Here is a 25,207-nt window from a genome sequence, read left to right as displayed (position 1 = left end):
GAGACCAAACACCACTTAGTTATTTGCTGAGCATGATACAGGACAAGTGGTCACGTCCATCCAGCAAGTAATAAGGTTAATATCTCCATTAAAAGGCAGGCAGACTTTAGTCGAACATAGCCAAGCAATTTCAGCTGAATGGAACATAAATAACTGGCTTTGAACACAAATCCATAACTCCTCCTTGTCTTGTTCATCACCAGCTGCTAATTGATGATAACAGAGGAGGCTGAGTGTGAAACAAGGGAGAAAGCTTATGTCACAAAGCGTCATAGTTTCACCCCCATGTTTTAGTCAGTTTTCTTCAAACATTTGTCAAGTTGGCAATCTCAGGTACTGTGTGCATCACTTTGTTCGACAGTGAAATACTGTGCAACAACTGGTTACTAGTGTGCAATTTTGTAAAAACATTCATGCCCTAGTTTTTCTCTTTATATGTAGATGGAGAAAACAGGACCAGCAGAGCATACATGATGACGGTGACTGGAATGAGCTAGATTTTGATTTAGATTTTAGTTTGATTGAGTCAGACCGGGGACGATCTGCAAACAGCAACACACACAACAATGTCCCAGTAACACACGTGAACACATCACTAGTGTGGACAATCTTCCCCATGAGTGAAGAAGAAACACAGAAGAGAGGAGTAAAATTATTAAAGGTGACTCGCCAAGTGGAAGGAACGTCACGTGTCAGCAGTAGTGATGACAGGCTGCTGAAAAAGAGCCAGGAATAATCACAACTAACGCTATGATGTTGAAGTAGCAATTAGAGTAGTGCTGTTTATTTTTAGTGGGGTTTTTTAGAATTTTTACCTAAATGCTCTCAAACACTTTATTTTACGATTTCTTTCCGAGAAGCTGTTGCGACCTAGAGCAGCTTGGAAAAATATAACAGGTATTTAACCCTTTCATGCAGGAATTATGAGAACCTTAATCAAGACTTTTTTTCCCCCCCGAGTAATTCTTATTCCTCTTTGGGCATTAAAAAAAAAAAAAAAAAAAAAAAAAAAAGATTTAAAAACAAAAAAACAATGCAACTGAATTTTTTTATGAACCTATTTTTCATGGAGTTACAAAAATTTCCACTCACCTGGACACCATGCATTTAACTTTAGAAGCAAAAAAAAACATGCACTTACTGATATACTGTGTGAAAACTATGAAATAAAAACATGTTTAATGCCGCTAATCTGATGTTTTCTCACATTTTAACACTCTAATACTACTTATTACTCACTTCATGGAGATAAGATGCAAAAAAACAACTTTTTGTTTAAAAAAAGCAGTGGAAAAAAAACCCTGTTAATTACAGTTTAATAACAATTAGCAGGGTTTTTTTTTTTTACACTCAAACATGTTACTGCAGATCAGGTTTATCAAGAACAGGAATGTTACAGTAATGGTATGAATTGCAGTATATGAGATGATGCATAAGTGTCCACTGTGTTGGCTGATTTGGAGCTAAAACAACAAAATCCATGAAATATACAAGTGAACACCTTTGAACAGCTGTCCACTGTGGTGACCACTATGCATGAAAGGGTTAAAGGGGTCATATTTTGCTAAACCCACTTTTATTATTCTTTGGTTCATTCATTTGTGTATTTGGACCCTAATAGTTTACAAAGTTTGAATTTGAACCCTCCAGGTGCTGCAAAGCTATCTTTATATTCATTTTGGCAAAAATCGAGTGGATTTCTACAACCTGTTTTAATTCCTGCTTCATTTGTTACATCTAGAACTAGTTCCGTCATGACATTTGCACATATAAGGTCAAGACTTCCGACGAACATTTCTCCGAGTATGGGGAGCAGCGGTTGTAGTCCGTACTGAAAATACATCCAAACTTCAAGCCAATTACCTAAAATGTTCAGTTGTTGGTGGTATTAACGAACACAAGATGCTGAACGGGACAGAGCAGCACAGCCAACAACCTGGAGAGGGTGGGGCATGAAGTGGCTCATTTGCATTTAAAGGGCCAGCGCTCAAAACGACCTTTCTGGTGTCATTACTCAGAAATAGGGTTGAAGATGGACCTGTGGAGTTGAATTAATGAAGAATTCAGACCCAAGCATAGCATTTACAGTTTATGTAGACCACAGGGAAATGTTTTAAAATGCATAATTCCATTTTTTTAAAAAAGCAAAATATCACTCCTTTAATATTTACAAGTGAATGAAAACTTCAGTGTTTGTGTAGAAAGGAAGAAAATCACAGCAGGTCATGCGAATAAAGAAATCTGTATTTGTGAGTGCATCTTTGCATCCCTTACTGACAGAAATATCTTAACCTGTATTTCAAAGCTGCCTTGAAATTTGCTAGAGAATCTGGAAGCTCATTGTGTTTCACCTTCACTCTTCCATAATTAAATGATGACTGTTTCCTCTAGTGATGCCTCAGAGGTCAAAAACACCTTAAAATAGACATGTTGATAATTAGAGACTTATAATGAATCACAGTGTGGCTTTTTAACTGTCTGCGCACTCAATTACTTATAATAATGTTCTAATGCTCTGACATACTCCAAATCCAGAGCAGACAGCTGGTTCTGTACTCTAACCCTAGTACCGGTGTACATGGACATGTCATCATATATGTGTTTGTATTTTATTTATTGTCTTTTTAACCTTTGCTGTAGAGGCTTGGGGTTTCATGAAAGGCGCATACAAATAAAATGTATTATCATTATTATTATTACAATTATTATTATTCATGTCTACATGTTAGGCTTTTCCCATACATTTGCAGACATGACCACAGACAAGAATCAAAATGACATGAGACAAACTGAATAAAGGACTGACGTTACATTTGTGTTTGTGAACGCTCTGTTTAATTCAACCCCCATCACAGCTCAGGGAAGGTTTATCATCTGCCTTGGCTGCAGGACACGCATGTAATGGGATTTGTCAGAATGAATAAATGGGGGATGTGAAATAGAGGCGTAAGGTTTGGCTAATATGAGGAATCAAACTAACTGTGATTGAAGAACCACAAAGGGAACGTGCAGTGAGTCAGAAGAAGTCGAAGCCTAAATCAAAGATGTAATGAGATTACCCAGCAGAAGAGTGAGTCATTTGAGAAAAATATGCGGCGTTATTGGACGAGTAGTCAGGGCGGGATTTACTCAACGTGAGCATGACACTGCGAACTGTGCCGGTGCATGTGTTTCCTGCCAGATGAGCAAAACATCTGTGCAGTATGACACCTGCCAGATGTATTACACAGCATTATCAAACACAGCAGAGGGATGGACTGTCCTCTGAATGCAGAGCAGTTACACACAAGTGCAGCCACCGAATGTAAACTACAGTCGCAAATGCACAGGATTAAATTATTTTCCACAGTGGAATTTCAGAGCAAAAGGTAAAGGCTGTGAGGCATTTACTAATTCAGATGAGAACAAGAATATTGCAAGCATAAAATAGAATATTTTACATAATTAGATTATTTTTCATTAGACATAACCATAGTTCATTTAAATTGACATAACAGTGATAGCGATAGTCAGCTATTCTGCTGGATGACAAAATAATGATAATTCTATGTCATAGGGTAGTATCATTTTTATGTTAAAGGAGTTGTATGTAGGATTGTGGCCAAAACTGGTACTGCAATCACATTCAAAATACTGTAGAGCAGTGTTTTTCAACCTTGGGGTCGGGACCCCAAGTGGGGTCGCCTGGAATTCAAACGGAGTTGCCTGAAATTTTTAGTAATTGATAAAAAATTAAAACTTACTTTTAAAAATTTACAGTATATAGCCTAAATGTTGCCTAAAATTAACGTTTATTTGCAACATATTATAGAAAACTATTACACGGTCAAAAGCAAATTAATTCTAGCAAATAAAATGTCTCCGTTTTGAATGTTTGTGATGTTAAAATGGGGTCACGAGCCAAAAAAGGTTGGGAACCACTGCTGTAGAACGTGGTATCCCCTCCGCCTCCCCCCCAGACAAAGGGTTGCAAGATCCAGCATGACTGTCTACTACAAGGAGCTACCATGGCAAGCCGGTACTTGTACCAAGCCCACCCTCTTCACCCGGGGTCAGGCCGGGAGAACAGAACGCAGGCCCTGAAGAAGAGACTGCGGGCCGGCCCCAGCTCTCATTGGCTCTTACCAGGTGAGGCCCGGGCCTTAGGAGACCACAAGAGAGCCAGCATCAGTCTTCAAATTCTTCTCCACTTTCAGCCATCTCCAAATTTCAAAAGTATTCCATAACCCAATATCTTAACAATTGTTGACTATACATTAACCCAAAATGATGCAAGTTTAGGACAAAATCAAAAGACACGTACATAATTTACACTGACATGTCCACATTCTCTCCAACAAGGGTGAACTGTGGACACATATTCAGCTGTAATTTTAGGAGTTATGAAAAATTAAATTATATTTTTCCAGCAATGTTCCTTCCATGTTCTTGAAGAAGTGGTTGACTGTTGAATTCTCCAGATATTGACCCAATCCTCCTCTGAGACAACAATTCCTAGTTCTTTTTCCTATTTCTGTTTCACTTCTAAAGTGTTACAACCTCTCTTCTCCATTAGCCTAACAGGTTTTAATATTAGTTATTTCATTTACTCTAGGCCAGGGGTGTCAAACTCATTTTAGTTCAGGGGCTACATACAGCCCAATATGATCTAAAGTGGGTCAGACCAGTAAAATAACGGTAGTGAAAAAAGTCAAATCACATTATGAAAACATTCACATCTACAAACTTTTTTTAAAAATATGAATAACATGAAAAACCTGAAACATCTTAAGAAAAATAAGTGCAATTTGAACACCTCATTTACACATGTGCATTACAGCTTACAGATCAGTGGATCGACAAAGACACAAAACACTTAGTAAGAAGTAGAATATTGGTAAAATTCCATTTACTTCTCTTAAGACATTTGAAGTTGTTCATATTTGCTGAGATTATTCACATTTTTTGTTAAAGGATAGTTTGTAAATGTTTACATTTACATGTAATGTTAGTTTTTTTACGCTCAAATAGAAAAATGTGGAGTTGTCAATATTTATAGGTTATTATGATGGTATTATAATGGTCTGACCCACTTGAGATTGAATTGATCTGAATGTGGAACCTGAACTAAAATGATTTTGTCATCACTGATTGTTAATATTCATTCATTCATTTTCTGAACCCGCTTTATCCTCACTAGGGTCACGGGGGTCGCTTGGAGCCTATCCCAGCTACTTACGGGCAAAGGTGGGATACACCCTGGACATTTCGCCAGTTCATCGCAGGGCTGACATATAGAGACAAAAATTACTCTCACACCTATGGGCAATTTAGATTAGCCATCAGTGCATGTGTTTGGATGGTGGGAGGAAGCCAAAGTACCCGGAGAGAACCCACGCAGACACGGGGAGAACATGCAAACTCCACACAGAGAGGTCCCACCCCCTGTCGACTGGTGTTGGAATCGAACCCAGGACCTTCTTGCTGCGAAGCACGAGTGCTATCCACTGCACCACCGTGTCGCCCTGATTGTTAATATCTTCAATGTATTTTTTGCCTTTTAAAAACTCATCCTAGGGGCCACATTGGACTCTTTGTTGGGCAGGTTTAGGCCCACGAGCCGTAGGTTTGACACCTGTGCTCTTAGGCTGACAGCTCAATATTTTAAAAGCCAGAGATCTGTGGTGACCTTCAGAGAGGAGCAAAGGATTTACATTGGAGATTAATAAAAAAGGGATTATGGGAAATGTATGTGAACTTTTAAGAACTCATTATCATAAAGACATCATCAGTGTGATAGAATATAATTAGAACTACGACGTATAGGTGTGTGGATGTTTCATTGTGTGTATTGCTGGGTATCTGCTCTGCTGGGAAAATGCTTAGTCATGTCCTCCGAGGTGGATGCAGAGACAGAGACGGATGCTGGGTGTTGGGACGTCACTGCAGAGGAGGAAACTACACATCAAACACCTCAACACATTCCTCATCTACTGCAATCACAACAGTTTATATCTCACACCAGTAGCATAAACATATATTTTCTAATCCTCTTGCTTGGCTGTTCTTATCATGCATCCTAGCATTTGTTTCAGTGGTCACCAGAGAAGTGCATGCTGGTCCGTCTTTCATCACGATATTGCCAGACTCCTCCCTCCACTCTGAAAAACATTACATTTTGTCACTGTTTGCATAGTGCTTCTCTGTTTTCACTATTTTAATTGTACTAAGTTACATAGTGAATTTAATTTTGTATTTATTTTAGATTATTCTGGGGTGTTATTATGCATCTGTTTGGGAAAAGACAAGAAATGTGTGGAAAAAGAGAAGGGGAAAAACATGCAGCCAGTTGTCCAGCCAGAAGGGAATGAAACTGGGACATTTGCACCCAGGGTTTAACCACTCAGTTATCGGGTCACCCCAAATTAAAATGTTTATGCATTTTTATCTTGCCCCTATTTTGGTTTTATCCACTGGCCATGAGAACAAGCCGACTGAAACACACTCAACATGTTTAACTCCAACTGAGTCAACTTCATTCAACGACTTTCCATATTAGTTGTTGTTCTACCTTCCACATTCCTTTCAATAATAAAAATAAATGACACCAAAGATAATTTAAAGAAGGCACCTACTTGGAATTGACATTATACATGCCACAATAAATCATCATTATTATCATTTACTTCAGGTTTCAAGGCTGAACTTAAGTCCTGAATGAAAGATGAAGAAACCAGATACTTAATTGTGATTTTGAACTCTTCTTTCTGGTCAAAAAATTGCAAAAATATTTGTAAATAGGTAGAACATTAAAAACAATTATAGTGATAAAATGTTTGTTCAACATTAAGAGATGGAATAGACATAAAATATTTAGAAAAACAACATAACATTGAAGCATTAAAGTGTTTTTGCTGACAATCTCAATAGAATAAACCCAAAGACAAATCCTGATTACATAATTTTCAATGTAATATAATAAAATTATCATTCAACTCTTTTTTTCACCGTAACCTAACTAGAACCACAAGGTCAATAAGATGCATCCATTTCTCTGAATGCCATAAGAGGTCACATCAACCTTGACCTTTGACTTTCAGCTTCTAAAGTCTAATCAATGTATCCCTGAATCCAATGGAACATTTGTGTTAAATCCCATGGTGCTCCAGAGGTATCATGTTTTAAATGTAATGGGGACCGACTGACAGACTGATCTTCTTATGGAGATACACCATGGAGGCATCTAAAAATATAACAACACCTGATGGAAAAGGAGTCAACTCATGCAAATGTCCGTGCTACGTGGACTCTCACATGACCTTGTGAGTCCAGACTTAGATGGACACAGATGTTTTTGGAAGTTGGAAGAAAATAATTAAATGCAAAGTACAGTCCGGTTGTATTAAACTATTCTTTCAATTTAAAGCAATATCTAACATGTGAATAAAGCCACAGCCTGTGCACTGAGCTCTATGTATAGAACTCAGGTCAGATTTTTCACAAAAATCCAAACAATGATGTTTACGCTCATCCCTGAGTTCTTCATTGTGTTTGTTCTGCTCCTCTACAGTAGCAACAGTGTGTGACACTAGCTAATGTTAGCTAGGGGTGTTAGAAAATATCGGTTCTGCAATATATCGCAATATTTCATCTCACAATACTGTATCGATATTAAAAAGTAATGTATCAATATTTTTAGGTATTTATTCAGATGCAGATATGGCAGAGGTTCATTTTTGTTTTTTGTTTTTCTTTATTGTTTATATCTTATTTCTTATTATTTAACACTGTTTTATTAAATAATGGTTATTTGAAGCATCCTAAAAGCACTTTTTACTGCCTGAGAAGCAGATGGTAGTTCCTTTTGGTGGGATGAAAATAATGTTATGATGTTAGTTCTGAACTAATAGAATATGAACATTTGAGCAGAATCTTAAACTGTAATGTCTGTAAAACATAATTTAAGTTTGAACACAGGAACATTTTGTGATTTAGCATTAGATCCTGTTGTGATCAAATAAAAATGTTTAATATTTGTACGTATATCTGGTGTAATTCAATTCTTCAAGGAAATAATCATTAAAAAAAGAAAAAAAAAAAATTGCCTTTTTAACAGTATATCATATCGTGATCCTATTGTGATTGTATCATATCACCAGATTCTTGCCATCACACAGCCCTAATGTTAGCTATAGAAGGTAATGTTACATATTGTTCCTTAATAATAGAAAAAGACAAATTTATACTTTTTAGTACTGTGCAAAACTCCTAGTCCAACATTAGGTTTGTTGGTTTAGTAAAGTTCTAATGACCACACTTTCTCAGTCTCTGTATTAAGATCCAATCTGGATATATGTGAAGTATGTACAGCAGTAAAAAAAAAAGTTTCAGGGAAAAATCAGCTTCTATAAATCAAAGACATACAGTAGTATTTAGTGTGACCCCCCTTTACACTTAATATGTCTTTAACCTTTTGTTCAGACAATATGAGATTTACTGCATTAATTTTCTATTTATTAATATTTTTTTATGCCAGGTTTCCTTCAACACATGTCAGATGTTTGTGTTTGTGGTGCTTCTTGTCATGGGGTCAGAAGTCACATTAATAGTCACTTTAATGTTTAGAACCCATTAAGTTCAGGTTTTTGAATGTATTTATTTTCCTGTTGTATCTGAAGACTAGAAAAGCACTCAGAGAGCGCAGACCTCCGCCAAGGCAGATCAGCTGCCCCCCCATCACCACCAAAATGTAATCATTTGTTCCTTGTGCCAGTATCAACATTTCCTGAAAATTTCATGAAAATCCGTCCATAACTTTTTGAGTTATCTTGCTAACAGACAAACCCTGATGAAAACATAACCTCTGCCATTACACTTGGCGGAGGTAAAAAGAGAATGAAAAATGAATATGTATGCTTATTTCAATCCTGAAGGTGGACTAAGACTTTTGCACAGTCCTGCTCGTCATGACATCCACATCATCACCTTGTTAAAAAATGATATAGTTCAGAATCAGCAGCTTACTTCTAAGATATGTTAAGATTAAGTTAAAATGTTAATGATCTAGAGCTAACTCTACATATCGACATTTTGGATCACTAATTCCATTTTACATTGTATGATATTCAGAGATATTTTGTTGAATGAAGTTCATGTGGACAGAGGGGGAAAATAACAATTAAAAAATATCCATATTCATGTAGACGGGGCAATAACCCCAAAGTTTTGAGCAGAATGTGAAAGTGTTATTGTACTTTTAGAATGTAAGCTCCTTTTTATGTATTTGGCTTTGACCTTTCAGCCTGAGCCAACTTTCCTATATCTGTCATGTTTAACGGTTTTCCTCCAATATATTAGTATTTCATAATCTATGTGATGTTTTATTATGTTGGTCGTTTGTCCAGGACAACAGACAGAAATCAGCTTCTCTGCTAAATCTGGTGCATGCATCTTGTTCTTTGCAACTAATGCCAATACACACGGTCCTGTAGCTAAATAAATAAACAAAAATACAAGAAAATTCCTTATGAATACAGTGAGAATACAAATATCAGTTTTAACAGAAAACAACTTTAAGCTGTAAAGATGGAAACTATTAAAATGCTATTCGGCTAAAATGTACTTAGGGGGTCAAATGAGTGGCCATTTTTGTCAAAAAAAAAAAAAGTTGTAAGAAATGCATAGAACTGTGTGGAAATAATGCAAATACATTTGTGCACAGACTACTGATATTATTTGACAGTAGAAGCTATATTTTCAGAAATATTGGATTTTCAATAGCACGTGGATGTGAAAACTTTTGCTGGTGGACGGACGTGACATTACCCATGATGATCTGGTCAGTACCAGTACTTTATTAGTAATAAACTTATATACTTACTATTGATAATTCTCCTCTTATTTATAAATGTTAGTATTGTGGATCTAAAACAATAACAGCTGACACAAAAACACAAAATGTGGCAGTGGACGGATGTGACATGGTTGTTACAGATCCCATCATACTGATGCTCGGCAGCCATGTCACCGTTTCCACAAATGATCCCTGTGCAAAAACTAGGATCAGAATTATTTATTGTATAGTTTATCATCATACTAAAGAGTAAATAACAATATAGAATGGTTATTTCTTTATAAAAATGCTTATTATTAGAAAACTGTTGATTTAAAAAGTGACGTGTGACATTCTTAATGTATGTATTGGCGTAACATAAGCAGGATGGATCAGCACCATACTCCATATTGCCACTTGTAAAAATAAAACATATGATATGTAGTATATAATCTTGAAAGAAAAATTGGGGAATCTAAAAGAATAGAATATTTGTTTTTCAGGTAAATTCAGTTCAAATATAACTTGGCCATTTGTGACATGAAAATATAGCATTAATTGTGATGAAACTGGACATTTTTGACCTGAAAACATAGTTCATATGACCATCAACATGTTGCAACAGAACTGAAATCCTGTAAATTTGCATAACTTGCATTTACCAACACAAAGTTCCTTTGGGGATTCACTTATATTGATTTCTTATGCACAAAGACATAAATAAGACCTCTAAGCAAATTTTAGAAATCCCTGTTGGGGTTTGGGAGTTACAAAGTTTTATGTATAATTCGTCACTTCACAGGAAACTGTGTGGAAAAAAATATGGTGGGCACAACCAAGAAGTGGGTCAGTAAACCAATGACAGATGTTTATAATATACAGATCTACTGATTAAGAACAAGGATTTATAATTACTGTATTCACCTTGGTTTGTCGTCTGCTACTTCGCTGACTTCCGCTTCAGGCCGAGTCTAAGCTGCTCTGAGATTTAAACCAGTGAACGTCTCAATTACAAACGCTAACTCAATTTCCCTCCTCATCGATCCATATTTCTCACTGAGCTGCAAAGACGGAAACTGAAGACTAATGGGCTGCCTCATGCCGATCACATTAACATCCTTTAACTGATCATTACCAAGGCATCGCTCCTCCTCTCAGGCTCTATTTCTGTTTATATCCGTGTCAGAATCACGCGACCGGCACAGTCTGATTTTTCCTGTTACAACCTGACCTTGGCTGAGTCTAATAAAACAAGTGGCAGATGTCCTCCTCTACAGGGGCCGAACTGGTGGCAAACTGCAAATTCACCCCCCTCCACCTTTTCTGTCCATCAACCTCATGACCGCACTCCTGTTTGCAATGTTAATCACTCCACTTTTACATAATCTGACATGAATATTCTCAAGGTTGTGGATGAATGTGCCTCTGTTTTGAGCTGAGGTGAAACGAAAAATAGAAGCTCATTCATTCTACGAGATAGTGCAGCTTATAGGACGTCACAGCTCTAATGGGTAGTTTGTGAGTTGATAATGTGGAAAAAATTACAATCAATATTAAAGAAGACGAAATTGGCGGAGTCTAAATATCTTCAGAATCCTCAGAACTAGGACTGTGATGTGATATCTCATATTATGCTCTAACATTTATTTCATTGTCAAACTAGAAAAGCACTCATAGAGCACAGACCTCTGCCAAGGCTGATCACCACAGCAAAATGTAATCACTTGTTTCTTGTGCCAGTATCAACATTTCCTGAAAATTTCATCAAAATCTTTCCATAACTTTTTGAGTTATCTTGCTAACAGACAAACAAACAAAAAAAATCCACACCCTTTAGCCCCTGACGTGTCTGTGGTGCTCGTTCTGAATGTTATTTTGTTTTAACTATTCAGAAATTCAATATTCATAACAATTCTACCATTTGGGCTTTGAGTTTACCTTGTGTTTTTTTGTTTTTACTATTGTTTGCAGTGTTGTCATGATTTTCCTTTATATTTTTTAGTGTATTTTAGCAGAGATTTGACCATGTAACTGCTTTTTGGAGTTCAACCATGTGCCAAAAAGCAACTGGACTGATTTTGAAAAAAAGGCCAAAATATAAATACTTGTAGTTGTTCAGTGGATTATCATTCACAGTTCATGTTACACATCCTAAATCTCTTATTAATGTGCATTTTGAGGACCTTATTTACTAAAAACCTGTAAAACTTCAATTCCTCTCTGTCTTTTTCTGTTATTCCACCTTGTTTTGACCTAAAACACACAGTAAAGAAAAACACTGAGGAAAAGGAACACAAGACCATACTCACAGCAGCTTTTTATGTCACTGAAACAAACACAAATTCACAGCAGCGCATTTACCTGGAATAATGTCTCAGGGATTAAAAGGGTTAATAAAACAGCCAAGTCCAGAGATTTGCTTCGCTTAAGATATGACTAAACAGCTAAAATCCCAGAAAAACATGAAATAAAACAATATCAGATTGGGTCTGCATAACCACACGGCATCCAGACAGATTGAGTCTTAGCTACAAAAGGCGTAAAGGGAAAATGAGATTAAGTCGTCTCAATTTTGTCCCTACTCACTTTCAGAAACATCTCTGAGTAGTTATTGGACTAAAAGTGTGGATAACTGATGTGTTTGTGGTGTGTATCAGCCACCCGCAGTAACAAAAAGCATCCCACTGACCAGTCTTCTATTTATAATCCTGCTTTTATCACTGATAATTAAACATTCTGTAGCCTCTGCATAGTAAAAAGAAAGTATTCCTGCAAATGTAAGGCTCAAACATCCATCCTCACAGTGCAGCACATTGCTGTGGTAATTTGGAGTCCTTACAGGAAATACTGCAACTGTGGTTGGATGGAAAACACTGGCTAATAGACAACAGGCTTAATATGAGGCACTGTTACAGTTTTTCAGTCTGACCACACAGCTCTGTCTCGTGGCCTTTCTATCAATTCTCTGAAATTTATTGATGTCCTAAACATAACTTAAAGAGCAACTTTCAGGAAACCTCTGCTGTAAAAGAAACACCAGGGATCAAAATTTTATGACTGTTCTCAAAACTTCAGCTCCGTCAGCCAGATAGAGGCCTGTCAACATGTACCTTAAGCTGTCAAATAATTGATGACAAGAGAAAGGTTGCACAGTTACTACCTGGTAGCTCCACAAATTGGCACAAAGCAAAGTTAATCCGAACACCCTTGCCAAGACGGCAGTAGAAGCTCGGTGACATAGTGACTTCACATTTTGGCAGACAGTGCAGCTGGCAAGAAACAAGCAATATGCTGGAAGAGAGGCTAGCAAGACAACGGACTTTTAATTTAACACAATAAAGAATGCTATGAATGAGCAAAATGATCACAATCAACAGTATATTCTGAGTTGCAGTATTATATAACAAAAGATTTATTTTCTAAAATCCCTGTAAGGTATGATTTCAGCCCTGATTTTCCACTTGTTGATAACTTTTGGAGACAAAAACCCTCCTCAAAGGTAAATCAGCAACAGTCACTATATGTGAATTTTCAGAAATACATACGGTGTATCCAGCAGGTTAAATATCTGGACCTGTATGTTGTCCAAATCCATATTATCCATCAATAATGACACCAACGATAACTTACAGCCAATAAGAATACAAGACACAGGGTTGTGATCCACCACCACCACCTCTGAACCCTGTTTTATCACATTTCGGTTTATATATCTCAAGTTTCTAGAGAGTTTGAATAAATTCTCATGAGCAAAACATAAAAATATACTTGTTAAGTATCAACAGAAGCAACCAGCTATCAGTGTCTGTTCACTCTTATACACATGATCTTGTCTACTTTCTCATTTCACCTCTCATCTTTCTTGTCTTTCACTGTTAAATGTAGTTTGAAGACCTGACACATGTGAGAAATGTCACTGATCAATTGTGTAAAATGAAAACCACAATTTGACTGTGTCTATACTAGGGCTGAAAGATATATCGTTATCGTATCTATATCTAGATATGAACATTCAAGATATTAATATCGAAAAAGCAACGATATAAACGATATAGATTTCCCCCACACTCGCCCTGTAAGTACAGCTCTGGAAGTCACAACAAATTTCATTTTTACGATTTGTAATTTATTTATTCGTACTTTATGTTAATGTTGATGACTGACAGTGAGTTCTTATAAATAAAACTGCACTTTCAACATTGTTTTGTATTATGATGTTTGTATTTTTCTGAAAAATGCTTGGTTTTCACCGAACCCGTAGTCATATCGTATCGTATCAATACTGCGATATCTGGCATCAATATCGAGATATGAAATTTTGTTCATATCGTTCAGCCCTAGTCAATACTATGACTATACAGCACTATGTATAATAACAATAACAACAACCTAGCAAGGTAGAAAACCAGACAGCCCATTAACTCCTGCCTCATGGCTGATGCAAACGATGACACTCCTGTGAACTATTTTACTTTTATTTTATCTTAATTTAGAGCTGCACAGTTTGATGAAAAGAGTCAAATGTAATTTCTGTGGATAAATATGTTGGTCTACTTGTTAATATCCATTCATTTGTGTACTGTATTCAAACATTGATAAGTCAAGTAACATAAAATTGGGATGGGACCAGATATTCTCAGCTTCTTCCTCCTCCATTTTGGACACAAATTTTCTACATTGAAATATTTGTACATTTTTTATGGTATATTTGTTTGGATTTGGCTTGTTGCTTTTTATTTTCTGGACTGATCTGTTGAAATCTGTGTTTTTTCTTTTCATTTACCTTAATGATTATTTTCTTTCTTGAGTTCAAAATCAAGTTTATCCATTCATCCATCCATCCATTCCAACAGATATTCATGTGGTTTGCTGCCTAAACAGACTGGCCCTTTCTTCTTTATATGTGTAGATAATAGGGCTGAAAGATATATTGTTATCGTATCGATATCGAGATATGAACATTCAAGATATTAATATCGAAAAAGCAACGATATAAACGATATAGATTTCCCCCATGCTCGCCCTGCATGTACAGCACTGGAAGTCACAGCAAATCTAATTTATTTGTACTTTATGTTAATGTTGATGACTGGCAGTGAGTTCTTATAAATAAAACTGCACTTTCCACATTCTTTTGTATTATGATGTTTGTATTTTTCTGAAAAATGCTTGGTTTTCACCGAACCCGTAGTCATATCGTATCGTATCGATATCGAGATATCTGGCATGAATATCAAGATATGAAATTTTGTACATATTGTTCAGCCCTAGTAGATAACAAGCACAAATTGCAGCCATTAGTCATTATTTGATTGTGCATGCTGATACTGCTTTTCAATTATATTCTATAATTCCATAATAACACTCTATTTTTCTATTTCCAGTAAAGGTTATCATCTTTCCAAATTGCTATTGTTTTACAGTACGTAAAGTAGTATAGTAGGTTTATTTTATGCATTCAATAGCAGACAGGCTGATAAAACACTATCTCGTCTGTACACAGTAGAGTTCACGGTAGATGTCTGTGTATTGAAACCCTCATAATTCAGAGGCAGCGTCAGACTATTTCACTCTCTCAGACCGCCAGGATACAGGTTTGTAAACAGCCACTACTAAGCTGTACATTTGGCATTCATTTGGCATTCCTGTCACTTCATCCTTGTGTACACATTAGGACATCAGACCGGCGACACTGACACCACCGTACACCTGTTGCGAAGGCTTCATTTTGGAGCAGGCTATAAACATATTCACCTTTACAACTGCAACATTCTGCACAGCCTAAATCTGACTGTCAGAGCTCTGTCTCCATTTATGTGTTTACAATATCTGACAGAAACACATGTTGGCTCTGCTATGAATTACTCCCTGGCAAGCATCCCTAAACCTGCAGAGTGGCAGGTTCATGAAAAGAAAACAGATTTCATTTTCTCAGGATTATGTTTCAAGCATATCCTTGAAAATGCATAGGAGGAAAATGTCCAGCATCTCAAGAAAACCTTCTGTCTTGGATCTGGATTAACAAGAAACCAGGAGAACTTAAAGACTTCACAGCACTGATTTGGACAGTGGTGTAAGTGTTGCATTGTGGGAAACGCCTTCCTTTCCCATGCCTGGTGTCTCTTTATGGGACAAACTATCCTCCAGCGTTTCACAATCGCACAGACTTCACAGGACGCACCAAAGTCCAATCAAAATCCATCACACATACGCACATTTAACAACATACAACTGCACTTATACTTATCAGAAAATAAATCCACATATTCAGAAGTCTTTTAGTGTTGTGTTTAATTCGGCGTGCTTCGGAATCGTTTGGCGACATGTGTTTTTTATTCTATCCTAACTTTTATAGAGGTCATACCGCTGATAACACGCTCCACCTCGGTTTATTTTTATAACGCGGGGGCACTTGAGACGGGTTACAAATGGAGTTATATTTACACTTAGTCCATGTGTTTAGGTGATAAATGTAAGCCGAATTCAAGAACTGATTCTGATGAGTCATAAACACCCAAACAAATATGAATACGCACGCTTTTATTATTCCAAAACTCAGATTACGTCTTAATATTAGTCGTTTCCCAATGGAGTTCGGAGATCATGTTATTCTCAGCTGATCGCATGTTTTGGGGGCTTTTCGGACATGTGAGGGGTGTGTGTGTGTGTAAATATGTGCTTTAACCTACCTGTCTCGGTGTTGCTGGGTCGTCATTCCCGGTGGGTGAAGGCGTCCCTCCTTCGAGCGATGCTGGGGTGACCGGAGACGAAGCCATGTTCCCCGCGTCAGTCACTCATTTACAGCCGCTCCCGGTGTCACTTCCCGCGGTGTCCTCCAGTTTCCAGTCCCGCTGTCTGGATCGCTGATGCTGCTGCTGGAGGTGGAGGTGGACCGGTGGCGGTAATGTTTTCCTGGCCGAGCACAGTGACCCTCTGTCCGGCTACACAGTGGAGCCACTGTCCCTGATCCGGCCGGTGCTCGTATGCTTGTGGTCCGGTTGTCCAGTCCAGGCAGATGACGTCCTCCCCGGGTCTCTCACTCACTCCTTCTCACACACACACACACACACACACACACACACACCAGGGCACTCTGTCTTCTGTGTCTTCACTACTCACTTGTCTGAGCTCTGCACCACAGCCTCAGCAGCCACAAGACTCTTTATGTTGGATGACATGTTCGTCCTCTCTTTACTGCATCACTGTGTGTGAATCTGGGTTGCTGCATTTCCTCCAGCATCCTGACTCCTGGTTTTCACATCAGTGCAACATCCCTATAGCATGAGATTAGGAAATTGTTTAACAGAGGGTCATAGTTCTGGAAATACATTTTTGTGAGTAACTGTCACTGCTTGCCTCAATTTAAGGGTATATATTTAATATCATACAGGATGGGGAAGCAAAATTTACAATGAACATTTAGTTGTTTTTTCTCAGCAGGCACTACGTCAATTGTTTTGAAACTAAACATATATTGATGTTATAATCATACCCAACACTATTATCCATACCTTTTCAGAAACTTTTGCCCATATGAGTAATCAGGAAAGCCAACGTCAAAGAGTGTGTGATTTGCTGAATGCACTCGTCACACCAAAGGAGATTTCAAAAATAGTTGGAGTGTCCATAAAGACTGTTTATAATAGAAAGAAGAGAATGACTATGAGCAAAACTATTACGAGAAAGTCTGGAAGATACTATTAAAGAAGAATGGGAGAAGTTGTCACCCGAATATTTGAGGAACACTTGCGCAAGTTTCAGGAAGCGTGTGAAGGGCAGTTATTGAGAAAGAAGGAGGACACATAGAATAAAAACATTTTCTATTATGTCAATTTTCTTGTGGCAAATAAATTCTCATGACTTTCAATAAACTAATTGGTCATACACTGTCTTTCAATCCCTGCCTCAAAATATTGTAAATTTTGCTTCCCCACCCTGTAAAAGTAAAAAAAAAAAAAAAAATGTAGTGCCACACCAGCTCAAACTCAATAGGAACCAAATTTGCAATCTTATTGATGCGCTGTAGGTCAATATTAACCCATAAGGACCCAGTGCTGCTTTTATATCCAAATGAATTTTTCTCTATATTTAACTTTCTTAAGTGATTTATCAGCATTTACTCCAGTGGTTCTCAATCTTTTTCTGTCGGGCCCCCCTTTGGAGCATAAAAAATCTCCAAGCCCCCCTCAACCCCAACAACATTGTACCTGTGGTGCAATTATAACTTTTATTGAACGAAACATCAATATCGTTAGAATACTTTTTGCTTTTCCTTGAATAATTTGTTGCGCAAATTAAAAATAACTTCGATTTTTGATTGAACAATATTAATGACCTCAACAAAACTGCTCCCTGAGACATTATTTTTCCAATTAAAAATAGGAAATGTGTAATTATCTTACAACTATTACAATAAGGTACATTTTTTTGTAGAACAACAAACAAATTTTGGTAACAAAGATGAACATTTCAACAATATCAGTGGCTGCAATGAGCCTGTTTCCGTTGCACATCTCAGAACATTAAAGTGCAATCTGTACAAACTATGCAAAACCAGAAACATTGCACATTTTTCTTTTCCAGTCCAATCCTTGTCCATTGTCCAAACCTAAACTCTTGGTCTAGTCTAGTGACGGATCACTATGGCAGTAGATTAGTTTGTTTTATGTCCCTAAAATGAGTCCAGGGTGCTCCAACGCTAAAACATTAGTTCCACCTGATACATGTTCTAACCTGAAGAAAAAAAACAAAACACCTAGGAATGATCCCATGCCCCCTCTGGAAAGCCTTCGCGCCCCACAGTTTGAGAAACACTGATTTACTCTAATATTACGCTCTGTATTTTGCATTTATAAGTGAAAATCAGGTATTTTCCTACATTTAATGTAATGATCATGTAAATCACAGGTGTCAAACATGCAGCACGGGGGCCAAAACCGGCCCGCCAAAGGTTCCAATCCGGCCCACAAGATGAATTTGCAAAGTGCGTGTTAGGGCATCAAACTCAAAAATAATATAATAATAATAATAATAATAATAATAATAATAATAATAATAATAATAGCTTTATTTATATAGCACCTTTTAAAAACAAAGTTTACAAAGTGCTTTTGACAAACAAGTAAAGGGCACAACAGCAGGATACAAGATGTAAATAAAAACACTAAAACAGAAGCAACACAATAGGAGAGATGTGTACAACAATGCAGAAACATGACACTTCGAATAAATTAAATCAATCGGAATAAAGAGGGCAGGGATAATAAATAATTAATTATAAATAATGACAACATCAATTTTTTCTCTTTGATTTAGTGCAAAAACATTAAATTATGAAAATGTTTACGTTAACAAACTATCCTTTAACAATAAAATGTGAATAACCTGAACAAATATGAACAATCTGAAATGTCTACAGAAAATTAAGTAAAATTTTAACAATATTCTGCCTGTTATTAAATGTTTTGTGTCTTTGTAGATCTGATCTGTAATGCATATGTATAAATAATAAGTAGAGGCATAATATTGACAAAAAATTTTACTTATACTTCTTTACAAATTTCATGTTTTTCAGGTTATACACATCCTTTTTGTCTGGATAGTTTGTAAACATAAATATTGGCATAATTTAATGTCATTTTTTGCACTAAAACAATTTGGAGTTGTCATTATTTATTGGCTATCATGCTATTATTGTACTGGTCTGGCCCACTTCAGATCAAATTGGGCTGAATGTGGCCCCTGGAAGAAAATGAGTTTGACACCCCTGATGTAGATGTTCATTAAAGCTCTGATTATTTTATATATTTATATCCAAAACAGAGAAAACTGAAGTAAAATATGATTTTTTCTGCAAAATATATTAACTGAACATAAAATAAGAGTGTCCATCCACTGTCACTGATCCAGCTCCATGGGTTTTACTGGTGAATCAATGTGAATCACCATTTACTAAAATATTACCCACTGTTTATTTAATTTTCCAGAGAAAATCAGGTATTTTCTTATATTTAATTTACTAATCAGATCTTTATAAATGCCCAAAGTAAACTCAGAGAAAACTGAAAAATACATCATTAACTGAACGTAAAAACAAGTGTGTACAACCACTGTCATTTGCCAAACTCCATGGGTTTTACTGTTGAATCTGTTACAGTAGATGATGGTGTTTCCACGTTCACTACAGAGCCTCTGAACATCCAAATGGGTCATATCTGATGACCATGAAAAGATGACAAACTGCATTTTACATCTATTACTTACATATATCGATAGAATTAGTGGATCAACAGGTATTGAACGTTTTCTATAAGTGAATGATTTTGGTCACCAGTGCATGTTTGGGTCTTTATGGGTTAATACTTTTATCAAACCCAAAGTAAGCATGGACATTGAAGTAGCAGACATTGTGCATTTTTTTGTACATCAATGAAACACACCCAGTGAGTAACCCTAACTATTTTAGATTTTTTTTTTGGACATTGTTAGCCTATATATGGCAGATTAGGGTTTAGGAATGCACTGATCACTCAAGTCATGGTCGATATTATACTGATATTTATAATGACATACTTGATTCCATTACCAATGTTACTTTCTGTTTCTATTTTTTGTTTTTATTATCAATCCCTCAGTTGACAATGAACTATTCAAAACACAAATAAAAACATTTCATGATTTGAAAGTATTTCAGCCATCACACATCATCTTTGAATGAAAAAAAAAAAAAAAACTCAATAAAACATAACAGATGTCGATATGAGGTGATATTCAGGACATTATCAATACATATTGGTAGGTACCAATGCCCAGCTAATATACTGGTGCATCTGTATTTTATCTACTTGTCTTAAAAAGTCTGAAGTGTTGCAGAGTCACATTATCAGAGCAAACATATTGAGAAAGTCTCTGTACATTTTCAGTACATAAACTGCTCTAGAAGATAAAGCTACTTTTTTCACTTGGGGAAATGAAATGTTCTTTTGGAGGTTCTGATAAGAAGTTACAAAAATGTACCAGTGTTCAAAGCACTGTCTGAAGCCTGTTGGTATACAACTGGAGCAAAAAAGGATGCAGATTTCTGTATATATATGTGATCTCTATATGATTGACAAAATAAATAGAAAAGGTAAAGGTACACAAACTTAACTTAAATCAGTGCATAATATATTGGCACAGTAGGAAAAGCAGAGGTACATAGCCAAATACACAATAATAAAAATCCTTATTCAGCTAAACTGAATTTATTCTTTGGTTACTGTGTCATTATATCATCATTGTGCTGTCAATTTTAATCTTAAAAAAATTAACACAGTAAACTTTACCCCATAAAGGCCCAGCGCTTCTTCTGTGTCAGTTCCCAAATAAAATGTTCTCTATATTTAACCCTTCTTAAGTGATTTATCACCATTTATTATAATATTGTCATCTGTATTTTGTACTTTATCGGCATATATCATGTATTTTCCTGTATTTAATTCAATGATTATGTACATGTTCATAAAAGCCCAGATTAAAGTTGAGGGTTATTATATTAAAAACAGAGAAAACTGCAAAAAAAAAAAAAAAAAAAAGAAAAGACTTTTTCCACTAAAAGATATCATTAACTGAACATAAACCCAGTGTGTCCATCCACTGTCATTGATCTGACTCCATGGGTTTACTGGTGAATCAATGTTGCAGAAGATGACAGTGTTTCCATGGTAACTACAGAGCCTCTGAACATCCAAATGGGTCATATTTGATGACCATGAAAAGACAACAAACTGTATTTTACATCAATTATTTGCATGTATTGATAGGATTAGTGGATCAACAGGGATTAAACAGTTTAGATCAGTAGATGGTTTTGGTCTGTGATGGATATTTGGGTCTTTAAGGGTTCAAGGGCACCTTTTATGTAATAAATGCAGAACAAAGTGCCAGAAAATTAATTACATGGAACAGGTGCTTCACATGAAATAAACATAAAACACTTCATTAGATAACACCAATAAGAAATTTAAACACAAAGACAGATGGACCCAAAACAGGAAATATAGCTTATTTTAATTAGATTTTCTGCAGCCATAGATGTGCAAAACTCAAACTCACCGCTGCTTGCTGGTTACACCGTGATAAACATTTTACAGCTTTCATTTTTAGCATCACTTCACAGTAGCTACATTATTGCAACCCACACACACTGTGTCACCACCATGTCAGATCTCACACATCTGAGAACTGTCATCTGTCTGCACGTCCACTGCAAAATTCATTGCACCATTATCGACAGCTTGCTTCATTTGTGTATTCAGCTTTTCTTATAAGGTCCCCGTATGTGGATGCATCTTGGAGCTTTTATTTATGTGATAGAATTAACATAAATAACCCCAGAACATAGGTTTCAAATGTATTTTCTCTCAAAGCCTAGGACAACAAAAGCAACAAGAAAAATCTGTTTCTCTAGTATATTACACCTTGTACATACTCACACACCTGCCTTTCAGTGGGGCTATGGGGGATGGTAGCCTGTTTAATGGGGGGCTGGGGTCCCCTCACACATCCAATTTGTCACAGGGGATGCTGGGAAGGGGTGTGGGGCAGGGATGAAGAAGAGGAGGGAGGAGGTCTGGTCCTATCTGATTGGTGAAGCCGTTTCAGAATGGTGACATTGACTGCCCCTGTGGGTGACCCCAGAACAGAAGAAAGGGGAGAGGGGTTTCCTAGAGCCACCAAGGGGGCATGTGTGACAGTATTTGTTTAAAAGGATCAGCCTTTTTTTCTTGGGCTTGTAGGTGCTGCAATGGGTTTTTGGTGACTAAAACTGATGCTTCTTGGCAAAATCTTCGACTCATGTGATTAAAATATTGAAGAAATAGCTCAAAGAATTGTGGAATTGTGAAACAAACTGTCCTTTGAAGTCAACACGGTTCCAGTTTGCAGATCACAGAAAACCCAGACTTCAAATACATCATATATTTGAGCTAAAATGGTGTCTTTTCTCTCCATATGTTTTTTTTTATATTAGTACTGTGCATAAATGTAATCTCAAGAACGTATACAAAAGCAAAGTCATAAAAATGATTAAGTGAAAATGATTAAGTGAAGATCTAGCACGTTAACCTACAGTGACTGTGATAACCCGAAAACCCCATATATGTATAATCTCAATGTTTCTGAGCAAAAAACATGTATCAAATCAATTTAATAGATCTATTTTGAACAAAAAATACATTTATAGACACATGTATATCAGTGTTACAGTGTTTTAACAGCTTTTACACTGTGCCTCTCGAAGGTTATGTACGTATTTATCACTTCTATAGTTTAATATAAAATATAGTTTTATGTTTACAAGTATGCTAACAGCTATTAGTTAGGAGATGCAGTAAAGATACAAGGCTTAATTAGATGTTTGCATTAATAATGCAAGATAATGCATTATTAGTCTCATCACAGGAAAGTTTACAAGGTTACAGTAGCATAGGAATAGTTAGATTAAAAGTATGGATTAAAGCAAGAGATATATTGCATGAGTATAAAAAATATACACAAAAATGTAAAAAAATAAAATAAAGGAGCACTCAGCAGAAACAGCAAGAAAAAAAAGTACAGAAAATATATGTAAAAGAGCAAAGTGTGGTCTTGCACCTTGCTGAGGGCCATATACTTTATAATAATTGCACATTGTAAAATGATAGATGTTTGAGGTCTACTGGATGCAGTGGTTTGTAAAGGTCAACCGCAGTAGGATATACTAGATCCAGATATGGGATTTTTTTTTTAGGATGAAATTGAAATTTTTGTGATTTTCTCATAAATTAAGGCTGTGTGGAACACAACCACTCACATGCTGCATGACTATATCTGCATATGTATATTTTTATGTCTAAATCTTCTGTATTTGATACCGTTCCCGACCTCAGTTTTGAACACAGTCACTTCAGATTTAGTTTTTATTCACTGGTCATATAAAACCTTTTGACAGCGCTGACAGTGAAATCACATCCATTCCACCACAAGGAACCTCAAAACAAGTAGTGATGGAAATAGAAACATTAATCTAACTTTATGGATCAAGACATGTATATATTCCTTTGAGCATAGCCACAAAATAGAAGAATGATTTGGCCTTGTGCCTATGATGTACCTCTGATTGTCAAGTAATTATATTCTATTTTTTGATTTTATTGTGTAAGTACATGTATGTGAATGATATAATTATTTTGGAGTCAAAAAGACAACACAATACAAGTATGTTAGTGCAGCTTTTTAGCGTCATAGCGTAGAACAGTTAACAGTCCTATAGCTGTGTTCACATTGTTATTACTACATTTTTGTGGGTACTGTTTACTAAAACACACATTGTCTCTGAAACAGCTGTCATATGGTGTATTAAAACTAATCTATTACAGATGCTCTCAAATTGTTTTGCACTGACAAAAAATCAATAGTTGTGCTGAATTATGTAAATACAGACCATTATGTTTAACTCTTTATAGAGTTGTCCTTCATTTGACTGAAAACCATTAGAAAAACATTTAGATCTTGAAGCATGTTGCACAAAGACACACACCCGTGCTTGGTGAGTTGGGTGGGGTTTCTGATCCAATTATAGAGCTATTGGGCTGCACCGCCAAAGGAGACCTGCCTGTGGTAATTGAAAGAAAGATGGATGATGTAACATTTCTATGTGGAATGAGAAGTGGGACCAAAAGGTTGCAAACCTTGTTAATCAGAAAAAGATAGACAAGCTCTAGACAGAGTCTGGACAGCTGCAGGATCATCTGGACAGGTCAGACTCCATAGGTTACCCTCACCTCAGGACTGTCATACCTCTGAGCTCTGTGCATTCGTAATAATGTGTTTGCACGAGACCACAGCAGCAAAGAGGTTATTTTAGCAGTGACTCAGTTCACCTGTCAAAGTATATCACAGCTGGTTGAAACGCTCTACATCAATGAACAGTGGCTGCACCGCCCCGAGGAAGGAACAAGAGTTCGCTGTTTATGGAGTGTTTCATGAATAGAATTAGTATAATGTGTTGTGTATATAAAGCTCTGTGGAAAATTAAGATAACCGCTGTAAATTTCCAGACCTGAACACCGGTTGGAATGTGGTCAAGAGGAAGATGGATGGACAAGCAAAACCAAGCTGCTTGTTTTACTGGGCTGAGGTGGCATAAAGCAAACAACATGACAGTGAAAAATGAGCGGAGAACATGTCAGGAAGCATGAGAGCTGGGTCATTCCACTAAATACTAACTCAGCTGATTAAAGGTCCAGTGTGTAAGATTTAGGGGATGTAATTGTAGAAATGGATCCTAAATTCCTAATTATCTTTTCATTAGTGTATAATCACATTAACCCAAAAAAACCCAGTGTTTCTTTTGTGGCAGTTCCCAAATGAATTTTT

At 36.5% G+C, this 25,207-nt stretch overlaps 1 protein-coding gene across 1 annotated transcript in view; it reads right to left on the bottom strand.

Annotated features, from left to right (window-relative positions):
- Positions 1-16,800, bottom strand: part of ank2b (ankyrin 2b, neuronal) — a 293,858-nt gene extending 277,058 nt beyond the window's left edge. Inside the window, exon 1 of the mRNA XM_030161857.1 lies at positions 16,501-16,800. Within this exon, the coding sequence (XP_030017717.1) occupies positions 16,501-16,587 (87 nt within the window). The 5' untranslated portion in view covers positions 16,588-16,800. The remainder of the gene's footprint in view (positions 1-16,500) is intronic.
- Between the last annotated feature and the right edge of the window lie 8,407 nt (positions 16,801-25,207).

The sequence above is a fragment of the Sphaeramia orbicularis genome, chromosome 18 (assembly GCF_902148855.1).
Source record: "Sphaeramia orbicularis chromosome 18, fSphaOr1.1, whole genome shotgun sequence".
NCBI lineage: Eukaryota > Metazoa > Chordata > Actinopteri > Kurtiformes > Apogonidae > Sphaeramia > Sphaeramia orbicularis.
Note: the sequence above shows the minus strand (reverse complement) of the source record. Positions and strands in the feature narration are given on the sequence as shown.